Source organism: Oncorhynchus tshawytscha, unplaced genomic scaffold (assembly GCF_018296145.1).
Source record: "Oncorhynchus tshawytscha isolate Ot180627B unplaced genomic scaffold, Otsh_v2.0 Un_contig_2357_pilon_pilon, whole genome shotgun sequence".
Classification (NCBI taxonomy): domain Eukaryota; kingdom Metazoa; phylum Chordata; class Actinopteri; order Salmoniformes; family Salmonidae; genus Oncorhynchus; species Oncorhynchus tshawytscha.
The window spans coordinates 158,923-171,655 of NW_024609757.1; the positions used below are offsets into that span (position 1 = coordinate 158,923).

Below are 12,733 nucleotides of genomic sequence, written 5' to 3' on the forward strand. Positions count from 1 at the left end.
TGGTGGTGGAGGGTTTTGCCTGGGAACTTCTAAAAAAGGGATAGTTCAGCAAAATTAGATATTTGAGAAACTGTTTTCAAGGTGAGGAAACAAATATCTAAATATGCAATTTCGCTGAACTTTCCCTTTAACACAAACTTCAGCTTTTTCACTCTGTTTAATGAAATTGGTCAACAAAAGTTTGAGATGATGACTGGGAGAGGATAGGATAATCTTATCATCTAGATTTGTGGCTGCAGACGAGAGGAGGAACATTAGATTACGAATGTCTCAGTACACAGAAGAAGATAATGAATATCTGTGGAGGCTGCTGGAGATAGGGGGAAGGAGGGGGAGAGGGGGGATGGAAGGAGAAAGGGGGTGGTGGGAGAGAGCGAGAAGGGGAGAGAGGAAAGAGAAGAAGAAAGTAGAAGTGAATGGGAAGATATAGAGATTAAGAGAGAGAGGGAAGAGGCTGAGGGAGAAAGAGGAACAGGAGAGAGAGAGAGAGGGGGAGAGGCAGAGGGAGAAAGAGGAATAGGAGAGAGAGATAAAGAGATAATAAGAGAGAAAGGGTAGAGGCAGAGGGAGGAATAGGAGAGGGAGAGAGGGAGAGAGAGAGAGAGAGAGAGAGAGAACCCCAGACTGATAAGCTGAGAGGAGTGGTCCTCTTCTTCTCTCCTTCTTTTCACTTCTTCCCCTGCTTCTTTCCCTCTCTGGGAGGTAGGCCATGTCTTGGTGGTTGGCAGGGAGCTCATATGCGGTATCCAGTCTCGCTCTCATCCATTTAGCTGTGGCAGTCTTTGGGAATGCCATCCATTCGTCCTAGTAGCATTCCCAAGTTTTCCCCCAAATTGTCCCGAACTCTAGATATGTAGAAATGAAAACATAGTAGTATATGAGGACGGATGGGACAGACCATCAGGATCTTGGAGAGGGTTGTCCAGTTGTCCTAGTGTCTGTTTGGGCCAGGGCAGCAGGAGTGTTGGACCCTCCTTATCCCACCGTTGAGGAGGTACGTCTCACCCCAAACGTCCCAGCTGGGGTGCAGTGTTGTCAAGAAGAGGCATCGAAGCTATAAGCGAGAAGAAGAAATGTTTAAGGCATACTTTGAATGCATCAATGATATACTTACTGTTATGATATGACTAAAGAGGCAGAGAGAACGAGAACGAGAACGAGAAAGAAGGTGAGAGGAATTCTGAGAAAGTAAAGAACAGGAAACGAGTATGTCCCATCTTTGGGCAGAATGAAACATCAAGAAGTGATTGTGTGTATGTAAGGTGGTGTGCAATCCCCCAGGAGAGAGGGGATGTCCTGTCGCTGAATCATTCAATATTAAAACAGCCACCTACACACACACAGAGTCATCTGCTCCCTCCCCGCTGGGCCAAGATTTAAGATGGCAAGGTCACCTCTATCTCTTCATTACTATAAACCCACTACAGTCTCACTGTCTGCTACACAGCTTGATAATTATACATCCAGATTGGCCAACTGATGTGATGTACACCTTAGTTACCACACTGGTAGCCTGGTTCCACATCTGTTTGTGGTGTCTTGTCAACTTCTGGTCATTGGCATTCCAGAGAGCACAAACAGATCTGGGACCAGGCTACCACACTGGGCGCATTCTCTCTGACTCATAGGATGACACAGCTAGAGATACAATTCTTCAATTCCCTCTGGCTCAGGTCTGCTTATACAGGCTTTGTAAAGTTTTGCTGAGGGCTACGTTTAAGGAAGGGATATTTTTTTAAATATTTGTATTCATTTAACCAGGCAAGTTTAAGAACAAATTCTTATTTACAATGACGGTCTACACCAGCGAAACCCGGACAATGCTGGGCCAATTGTGCGCCGCCTTATGAATCAGCCTGGATTCGAACAAGGGATTGTAGTGACGCCTCTTGCACTGAGATGAAGTACCTTGCGCCACTCGGGAGCAAAGTTGGTAGAGCATGGCACTCGCAAAGCCAGGGTTGTGTGTTCGATTCCCACGGGGGACCAGTACAGGGGTCAAAAGTATGAAAATGCATGTACTCACTACTGTAAATCGCTCTGGATTAAAGCATCTGCTAAATTACAAAAAAGTTCAATTGTGTCTTATTGAATGATTCTTACCTGTCCCATATTTTCACATTTCTACAGTTGGTGGTACAGCATCCAGCTGACATCAAAGCTGAGAAAGAGAGAGTGAGAGAGAGAGAAACAGAAGAGATGTAGCTCAGTGCCAGATCATTTAGTTCTACAATTTGGGTGTTAAATGAAACAACGTCCCTTTTGACAATGAAACAGCTGAGGCGGGGAGTGAAACAGGAGAGGGGAGGAGTGAAACAGGAGAGGGGAGGGACAATACCGCACGTGACTGTTTAGTTAATAGTGATAGATGGTACATCACAACGTTCTTTTTGACCGCTCTATCGTGTGATAACTCCACTCCAGACTGTGTGGGCACAGGCTTTGAGGCGAGGCGACCCCCCCCTTCGACTGTTTCAACCCTCTGCTGCAGCGCTGCAGTTGACAGCCACCAGACAGGCCACTCTCCTGTAACGTCAGCCAGACTTCACAGGCTCAGCTAAATAACTGTCAATGTGGATAAGTTCTGTCTTAGTTTTCCACCCTATTCCCCCTGTGTGGGCGTGCACAAATGTACACGCAAAAAAGGCATACACAATCTGATAGCCACACAGCAGTATGAAACACACAGAGAAGGTGAGGACAGTCAAATAGTAAGGAAGATGAGAGAATGAGAGAGATATGGGGGAAAGAGGAGAGAGGTACCAATGGGTTAAGGTGTGAAAACAAACAAGGCCCTGTGGAGTTCAGTCCATTTCCTCTTTTTTATTTTTTTATTTTTTTTATTTCACCTTTTTTTAACCAGGTAGGCTAGTTGAGAACAAGTTCTCATTTACAACTGCGACCTGGCCAAGATAAAGCATAGCAGTGTGAGCAGACAACACAGAGTTACACATGGAATAAACAATTAACAAGTCAATAACACAGTAGAAAACAAAGGGGGAGTCTATATACAATGTGTGCAAAAGGCATGAGGAGGTAGACGAATAGTTACAATTTTGCAGATTAACACTGGAGTGATAAATGATCATGTACAGGTAGAGATATTGGTGTGCAAAAGAGCAGAAAAGTAAATAAATAAAAACAGTATGGGGATGAGGTAGGTGAAAATGGGTGGGCTATTTACCAATAGACTATGTACAGCTGCAGCGATTGGTTAGCTGCTCAGATAGCTGATGTTTGAAGTTGGTGAGGGAGATAAAAGTCTCCAACTTCAGCGATTTTTGCAATTCGTTCCAGTCACAGGCAGCAGAGTACTGGAACGAGAGGCGGCCAAATGAGGTGTTGGCTTTAGGGATGATCAGTGAGATACACCTGCTGGAGCGCGTGCTACGGATGGGTGTTGCCATCGTGACCAGTGAACTGAGATAAGGCGGAGCTTTACCTAGCATGGACTTGTAGATGACCTGGAGCCAGTGGGTCTGGCGACGAATATGTAGCGAGGGCCAGCCGACTAGAGCATACAAGTCGCAGTGGTGGGTGGTATAAGGTGCTTTAGTGACAAAACGGATGGCACTGTGATATACTGCATCCAGTTTGCTGAGTAGAGTGTTGGAAGCCATTTTGTAGATGACATCGCCGAAGTCGAGGATTGGTAGGATAGTCAGTTTTACTAGGGTAAGCTTGGCGGCGTGAGTGAAGGAGGCTTTGTTGCGGAATAGAAAGCCGACTCTTGATTTGATTTTTGATTGGAGATGTTTGATATGAGTCTCTTGTACTCCTTTTGACAGGATGTGAGATATCTACAATACATGACATTAACACAAGGACACATCATTGTAATGTGACACTGATTCTGATAGCACACTGTAGTTCTGTCAAACACAGATGTCTCAAAACAATACAGAACTATCCCTCTTAGTTTACTCTCTCTCTCTCCTCCACTGTTGTCCTCCCCATGCGACTATAATAATGTTTGCAGCACATTCTCTCCCCCAGCTCTCTGGGATGACTTCTATTGCCTATTAACTATTCATAAGATCTTGTGACTGTAGACTACAAGAAAAAAAGATCCCACTGTAAGCCTCCACTACACTAGTCCACACATCACCATCAAAGGTGCGCGCACGCACCCACGCCTCAATTTATCTACGGGAGGGAGAAAATAGCAAAAACTGTTTTTGTGTGTGTCTCTCTGTGTGTGCGTGTGTGAGGATAGAGATCATGTATGAAAACTCCCTTCAAGTTTTGGAGGTCAGGGTGTGTGGAATGGAATTGATTTCACGACTAAGGAGCCTCGGGGCGTTATGAGTGAAGAAGGTTAGACGCTCTCACACACACACACACACACACACACACACACACACACACACACACGGACACACTCCATTTTAAGTGTATAAGCAGCAGACAGTAGTCTGACCCAGACGCTAATAGTGACATTAGAAAGGTGAGGGAGGGTAGGCAGACTGCTGATGACATGGTGTTCTGTGATAGGTGGGTCATTCTATTTGTAAGCTGACAGCTTAATGTGGAAGAGAGTGGGAACAATTAGCCTTAAACGGATTAGCCAATCCCAAGCTCAGAAATGCGACACATGTCATGTGATCGTACGGTTTTAATCACGGGCTTGTGATAGGGTGATGATGTAATGTTTGGATAACGTTTGGCATCAACTGGACTGATACTGAAAACATGCAGAGACCCCTTCCAGTATGAACTGACTAGAACTGATGTAATGGATTCAACTGATCACGAACTGATAGAATCACTCTCCCAATATTCACAATGACATTGGAGATATATTCAAACCTGACCGGAACGATAAAGTGAGGAACAGTTCCTCAGAACATTAGATATTCAGAGGGTTGGGTTTTATACCGCTGACCGGAATTGGATTTGGGGTCACAGAAAGAATAGTTGACGTGATTATTCAAGAATAAAGTGGAGCTTAACTTTCACAGAGCTTCACCTCTGTGCTCAGCGGAACGGCTCTTCATTTATCTTTTCCTCAAAAAGATTTGTGTGATTTGCTGTGCAGGAAATCTGGTCCCACTAATACATTGCTGTTCCGGATCTAACACTTTCCATGCAGCTCAGGACTAAGACTAATTATGACTTTACATAACTGATGGTTCTTCTAAAGTACAAAGAGAGAAAACCGAATGAGCAATAGCCAATGTGACCGTTTTTTTTTAAGGAAAAACTTTGACGCTCAGGACAAGGATAGTTTCCCAGACCCAGATTAAGCCTTTAGTCGTTGACTCAAAGCATTGAAATACACTATATTAAAAGTTTTTTATTTTATTTAGGCTTAATCTGTGTTTAGAAAACTGTCCCTCAATGTTTAGGAACTCAAGGAAGTTTTCACATTTATAGATTTTGACCAATCCTACCCTTGGCTGCAAACTACCTGTGTATTATCAAAATGTTTAATCGAGATATAATTGATGTCTAAATCAAAGCAGACAACACATTAACTCTTCCATGTGGACCCAGTCAACCCCTTCGGTCCTTTCTATCGCACCAGAAATGATGCACAAGAGGCGGCAAACAAGTCAGGCTGCTCAGCAGATTGGTTGACAATTGAGATTTTTTGGGACTAAACCATATAGGAAAGAAAATACAATACCAAATGACATAAAACACAACGGGGAAAGCCTCTGAATCTGAATGGGTGATTAATAATAAACTGGTCTTAAATACATTGTATTTCAAAACATTCTCTAAGACCTAAAACTCAACTGGAGTCGTGTATAAAGGGTGTGGCCACTGAGCACGTTGAGGGAGGTATGACACTGGACAGTCAGTTAAACTCAACTGGAGTCGTGTATAAATGGTGTGGCCACTGAGCAAGTTGAGGGAGGTATGACACTGGATAGTCAGTTAAACTCAACTGGAGTCGTGTATAAAGGGTGTGGCCACTGAGCACGTTGAGGGAGGTATGACACTGGACGGTCAGTTATCATGGCCACTCAAGTTGAGGGAGGTATGACACTGGGTCAGTTAAACTCAACTGGAGGTATAAATGACACTGGACAGTCAGTTATCATGGTCAGCAAGTTGAGGGAGGTATGACACTAGTCAGACACTGGCCACGTTGAGGGAGGTCAGTTATCATGGTCACGTTGATGGGAGTTAAACTCAACTAGGTATGACACTGAGGAGGATGACACAGTCAGTTATCATGGTCAAGTTGAGGGAGTTAAACTCCTAGGTATGACACTGGACAGTCAGTTATCATGGTCAAGTTGAGGGAGTTATGACACTGGACTCCTAGGTATGACACTCAGTTATCATGGTCACGTTGAGGGAGTTAAACTCCTAGGTATGACACTGGACAGTCAGTTATCATGGTCACGTTGAGGGAGTTAAACTCCTAGGTATGACACTGGACAGTCAGTTATCATGGTCACGTTGAGGGAGTTAAACTCCTAGGTATGACACTGGACAGTCAGTTATCATGGTCACGTTGAGGGAGTTAAACTCCTAGGTATGACACTGGACAGTCAGTTATCATGGTCACGTTGAGGGAGTTAAACTCCTAGGTATGACACTGGACAGTCAGTTATCATGGTCACGTTGAGGGAGTTAAACTCCTAGGTATGACACTGGACAGTCAGTTATCATGGTCACGACACTGGACAGTGAGGGAGTTAAACTCCTAGGTATGACACTGGACGGTCAGTTATCATGGTCACGTTGAGGGAGTTAAACTCCTAGGTATGACACTGGACAGTCAGTTATCATGGTCACGTTGAGGGAGTTATCATGGTCCTGAGGTTAAACTCCTAGGTATGACACTGGACAGTCAGTTATCATGGTCACGTTGAGGGAGTTAAACTCCTAGGTATGACACTGGACAGTCAGTTATCATGGTCACGTTGAGGGAGTTAAACTCCTAGGTATGACACTGGACAGTCAGTTATCATGGTCACGTTGAGGGAGTTAAACTCCTAGGTATGACACTGGACGGTCAGTTGAGGGAGTTAAACTCCTAGGTATGACACTGGGTGGTCAGTTAGTCATGGTCACGTTGAGGGAGTTAAACTCCTAGGTATGACACTGGACAGTCAGTTATCATGGTCACGTTGAGGGAGTTAAACTCCTAGGTATGACACTGGACAGTCAGTTATCATGGTCAAGTTGAGGAAGTTAAACTCCTAGGTATGACACTGGACAATCAGTTATCATGGTCAAGTTGAGGAAGTTAAACTCCTAGGTATGACACTGGACAGTCAGTTATCATGGTCACGTTGAGGGAGTTAAACTCCTAGGTATGACACTGGACAGTCAGTTATCATGGTCACGTTGAGGGAGTTAAACTCCTAGGTATGACACTGGACAGTCAGTTATCATGGTCAAGTTGAGGAAGTTAAACTCCTAGGTATGACACTGGACAGTCAGTTATCATGGTCACGTTGAGGGAGTTAAACTCCTAGGTATGACACTGGACAGTCAGTTATCATGGTCATCAGTTGAGGAAGTTAAACTCCTAGGTATGACACTGGACAGTCAGTTAACATGTTATCATGTGTCACGTTGAGGGAGTTCAGGTATGACACTGGACAGTCAGTTATCATGGAGGAAGTTAAACTCCTAGGTATGACACTGGACAGTCAGTTAACATGGTCACGTTGAGGAAGTTAAACTCCTAGGTATGACACTGGACAGTCAGTTATCATGGTTACGTTGAGGGAGTTAAACTCCTAGGTATGATACTGGACAGTCAGTTATCATGGTCAAGTTGAGGAAGTTAAACTCCTAGGTATGACACTGGACAGTCAGTTATCATGGTCACGTTGAGGGAGTTAAACTCCTAGGTATGACACTGGACAGTCAGTTATCATGGTCAAGTTGAGGAAGTTAAACTCCTAGGTATAACACTGGACGGTCAGTTATCATGGTCAAGTAGAGGAAGTTAAACTCCTAGGTATGACACTGGACAGTCAGTTATCATGGTCACGTTGAGGAAGTTAAACTCCTCGTAAAACTGACTATCCTACCGATCCTCGACTTCTGCGATGTCATTTACAAAATAGCCCCCAACACTCTACTCAACAAAGTGGATGCAGTCTATCACAGTGCCATCCGTTTTGTCACCAAAGCCCCATATACTACCCACCACTGCAACCTGTACGCTACAAGTCGAACATCCTCTAGCAGGTATATCTCACTGGTCATCCCCAAAGCCAACACCTCCTTTGGCCGCCTTTCATTCCAGTTCTCTGCTGCCAGTGACTGGAACGAATTGCAATAATCGCTGAAGCTGAAGACTTACATTTCCCTCACTAACTTTAAAAATCAGCTATCTGAGCAGCTAACCGATCGATGCCGCTGTACATAGTCCATCTGTAAATAGCCCACCCAATCTACCTACCTCATCTCCATAGTGTTTTTATTTACTTTGCTGCTCTTTTGCACACCAGTATCACTACTTACACACCATCATCTGCTCATCATAATCTGCTCCTCTATCACTCCAGTGTTAATCTGCTAAATTGTAATTACTTGCCACTATGGCCTATTTATTGCCATACCTCCCCAAGCCATTTGCACACACAGTATATAGACTTTATTTTGTTTCCTATTGTTTATTGACTGTACGCTTGTTTATTCCATGTGTAACTCTGTGTTGTTGTTTCTGTCGCACTGCTTTGCTTTACCTTGGTCAGGTCGCAGTTGTAAATGAGAACTTGTTCTCAACTAGCCTACCTGGTTAAATAAAGGTTCAATATTTTTTATTTTTTAAAGACATGCCACCAGGGGTCTCTTCACAGTCCCTAAATCCAAAACGAATTCACGGCACATTTTATACAGAGCCATGATCACATGGAACTCCCTTCCATCTCCAACTACTCACCGGTGTGTCAATCTAAGTAACATAATACAAAAAATCTCCATCAAAATCCTTCAGTTTAAACTAGAGATGTCATTTTTGCACGGGCTGCATCTCAATCCAACGCATCGGCCGTTGGCGGCCTTCCGCATTTGCGGTGGAAGGTGGACGAGCTCCAGCAGTGCTTGTCAGAACATGAGACATCCCAAAAGTCTGTCTTCTCACAAATACGTCTGTAGCGTCCATTCTGCTCAACGGCCCCCCACACGTGTCACGGGACTGGTCTGAAGTCAGTACTGTCGATGTGCCAACTTATGTTTGTAGCATCCGAAACCGATTCTCACGAACCCAAGACTGGTCTGAATGTAACCCATACCATTTGGAAGTATAGAGGTAGCTTTGTGCCTACCCCCCTCCAAAAAGAGGTTAAATCCCAAGCTTTCTTACATCTTCTAGATAATGTGTTAATCAATGCGTTTTTATGGGCTACAGTACTAAAGGCCAAATTCAATATTTTATCAAATCATTATTTGATATTTTTGAGTGATACCTAACAGGGTCTGAAAATTCTAAATCAAATAGCTAAATGATCCATGGTATGACCTTATTAAAACAATTCCATATGTCAGCTCAGAACCCCCCCTCCCCCCAGCGGCTTAGACTTACAGGGGTTAAACAACATCTCATGGAACTACTGGGGACCGTGAAACACTCTAACACACACATTTGTTGCTTAGTTGTATTGACTGTATCATTTTTGTTGTTGTATTGTTTGTATATCATTGTCTTTTAAAATCAGTGTATCAGTGTTCTGCTACTTGTCCTGTTTTGTGTTTCTTTGTGGACCCTGGGAGAGTAGCATCTGCTTCTGCAAGAGCCAATGGGGATCCCAATAAACAAGTGAACCAGATCAACACAAGGTCATTTCTGAGCCTCAGATCTCCTAAAAATTGGCTTTATTAATTATTTAGGGGCGCGGCTGAGAGGAAGGCATGTTGAGATGCACTGTAGATCAGTGACCTTCCGCTTAGCTAGCGGCCGGTCTGTCTGTCGGTCAGTCTGCCCCTTAGGCACACACAGTTACATATAATATATAATAATATATGCCAATTATTAGACGATTTAGTCATGCCTGGATACATTTTAAGTATGGGTGTTCCCGGGAATCGAACCCACTACCCTGGCGCTACAAGGGTCATGCCCTACCAGCTGCTGAACATCTACCATAACTAAAATGTCCCTACAGCATCACTAGGCTGAATATAGGTTATAATGTAACCTTTACAGTACATGATCTGTCCAGCTACATTACCAGGGGAAAAGGAGTACGAGCTGAAAAATAACACCGATGCCTTGGGGCATTGTATAGGACAAATGCATCTGCAACTATGCACTCACTGCACTGCATCTATGTACTGTACTGTAGGGTACTGTATGTATTGTTCAGGGTATCCAAATGTGTTACATTTGCAGATGAGAATGAGAGAGTGATTCCAGGAAGCTAGAATTATCTCCTTTAGATAACGTTGTGGAGTAGCAATCCAACCCTCTCTCTCTCTCTCTCTCTCTGTCTGTCTCTCTCTCTCTCCCCCTCTCTCTGTGTCTCTCTCTCTCTCCCCCTGTCTCTCTCTCTCTTTGTCTCTCTCTCCCCCTCTCTGTCTCTCTCTCTCTCTGTATCTCTATTTCTCTCCTCTCTGCCTCTGCCTCTCCTCTCCCCCCGTCTCTCTCTCCCCCCTCTATATGTCGCTCTCTCCCCCTCTCTCTCCCCCCTCTCTCTGTCTCTCTCTCTCTCTCTCTCTCTCTCTCGCTCTCCAGCAGTGGTGTTGTTTCAGGTTAGTACTCATAGGATGAGGATGAGAATGCTAAACATGACATCTACTGTTCTGTATGTAATGTATATGTTAGTAATGTAAGATACTCTATTGTGTTACAGCATACAGTAAAGATCTTTATGCCGTAGCACAGTTCAAATGTGTGACAGAAGAGCTGAATGATTGTGAATTCCACAGTTTGGTTTCTTAAGGACCTGTCGGCTGTCTGCTGCTAAGCCCAGGACTCAGTATCCGACTGTACACACACACACACACACACACACACACACACACACACACACACACACACACACACACACACACACACACACACACACACACACACACACACACACACACACACACACACACACACACACACACACACACACACACACACACACACACACACACTCACTCACATACACAGTCTGGGCTGCGGAAGCTTGACTGTGGGTGATTGGAGTGTGAAACTCACCAGAGTGGAGCTGGCTAATGAGGTTGACCATGCCTGGTGTGTGTGTGTGTGTGTGTGTGTGTGTGTGTGTGTGTGTGTGTGTGTGTGTGTGTGTGTGTGTGTGTGTGTGTGTGTATGTGTGTTTGTGTGTGTGTGTATGTGTGTTAGATACCTGCCTCTCTTCAATTCTGCTGCTCCTCTGATCTCAGTTCTACTTATCACTGCCTCCAATCAAGAGACAGACTGAGACACAGAGACATCAATAGACGCACACACACTGACGCACACACTCATGGTGCAGACGCCATATCGTGCGGATTACAGTTTAGGACCTATTTTTACAGTGATCATATGAATGTTGAATCTTTGCAGTATGCTGGGGGAGGAGGGGGGGGGGGGTAGTAGGGGGAAATAAACACACACAGTAAACAGTACTCCTTCCACTCCACTCGGGTGGAGAAGAACCTCTAATTTATTTGAAATAAATGAAATTGTTAAAAATATAACTAAGTGTCAGAGGGAGTCAGAGGGAGCTCACAGATTCCAATGTAGTTGTATTACTGTCTCAGCATCAACTAATTGTGCTAATCTGTTGCCTCATTTCATGGCTTAATATAGGCTATAACCCTGTGCATTCAAAGATGGTCACTTCATGGTCACTCTGGGTTGTATTCATTAGGCACCACACGGACGAAAACAGACTAACACGGGGAGGGTCTGCTTGGACTTATAAGTAATGCTCATTAAGAATGCTCGTTAAGAATCCAATAAGAAATGCTCTTTTTTGTTTTCCGTCTCAGAACGTGTTCGTTGAGTGCCGTAAGGAATACGACCCTGTATTCAAAAATGGTCACTTCCTTCTTAGTTGTACAGAGGCATGTTTCAGACATGACTCTCAAAAGGCAAATTAAATATTGAAGCGTACATTTGTAAGATAAACTGCTGTTGTCCTAGTTTCAGAGACAAACACAGCAGCTCACGGTAACCTCTCATTGGTGATAAATTATAAACAAGGAAGGGACCACGTTATTGGCAACCTCTCCCCACTGTTGACGACAGTGTTACCCCAACGTTAGCCTCTGATCATCCCACAATGCACCACTCTACCACTGTTTCTTCTAGTGCCCAGGGTCTAACTTTAATGAGTTTCTCTCCACAAATCGCACACACACACACACACACACTGTAACGGTCGTCATATGAAGAAGGATGAGACCAAGGCGCAGCGTTCCTTGAGTTCCACATAATCTTTATTACTGAAGTGAAACTTTAGACAAAACAAAACAATAAAGAGAACAACGACCGAACTGCTTCCTTGTGCAAACTGTCTGCACACAAACGAAGAACAAGTTCCCACACAGAAGGAGGGGAAAAAAAGCTACCTAAGTATGATTCCCAATTAGAGACAACGATAGACAGCTGTCCCTGATTGAGAACCATACCTGGCCGAACACAAAGAAATAGAAAACATAGAAACATGAACATAGAATGCCCACCCAAATCACACCCTGACCAAACCAAAAATAGAGACATAAAAAGCCCTCTACGGTCAGGGCGTGATACACGCAGTCTCAACTCAATACCTTGGTTATCCGCTTCCTAAGGAGGTTAATTGTTTACACATTTGCT

General features: G+C 44.1%; 1 protein-coding gene across 1 annotated transcript in view; it reads right to left on the bottom strand.

Moving 5' to 3' along the window:
- Positions 1 to 547: 547 nt before the first annotated feature.
- The window catches only part of LOC112222238 (coiled-coil domain-containing protein 85A-like), a 39,843-nt gene continuing 27,657 nt past the window's right edge, over positions 548 to 12,733 (bottom strand). The window contains exons 4-5 of the mRNA XM_042317640.1: positions 2,104 to 2,161; positions 548 to 1,054 (exon numbers count right to left, since the gene is read on the bottom strand). Of these exons, the coding sequence (XP_042173574.1) occupies positions 1,036 to 1,054; positions 2,104 to 2,161 (77 nt within the window). The 3' untranslated portion in view covers positions 548 to 1,035. The remainder of the gene's footprint in view (positions 1,055 to 2,103; positions 2,162 to 12,733) is intronic.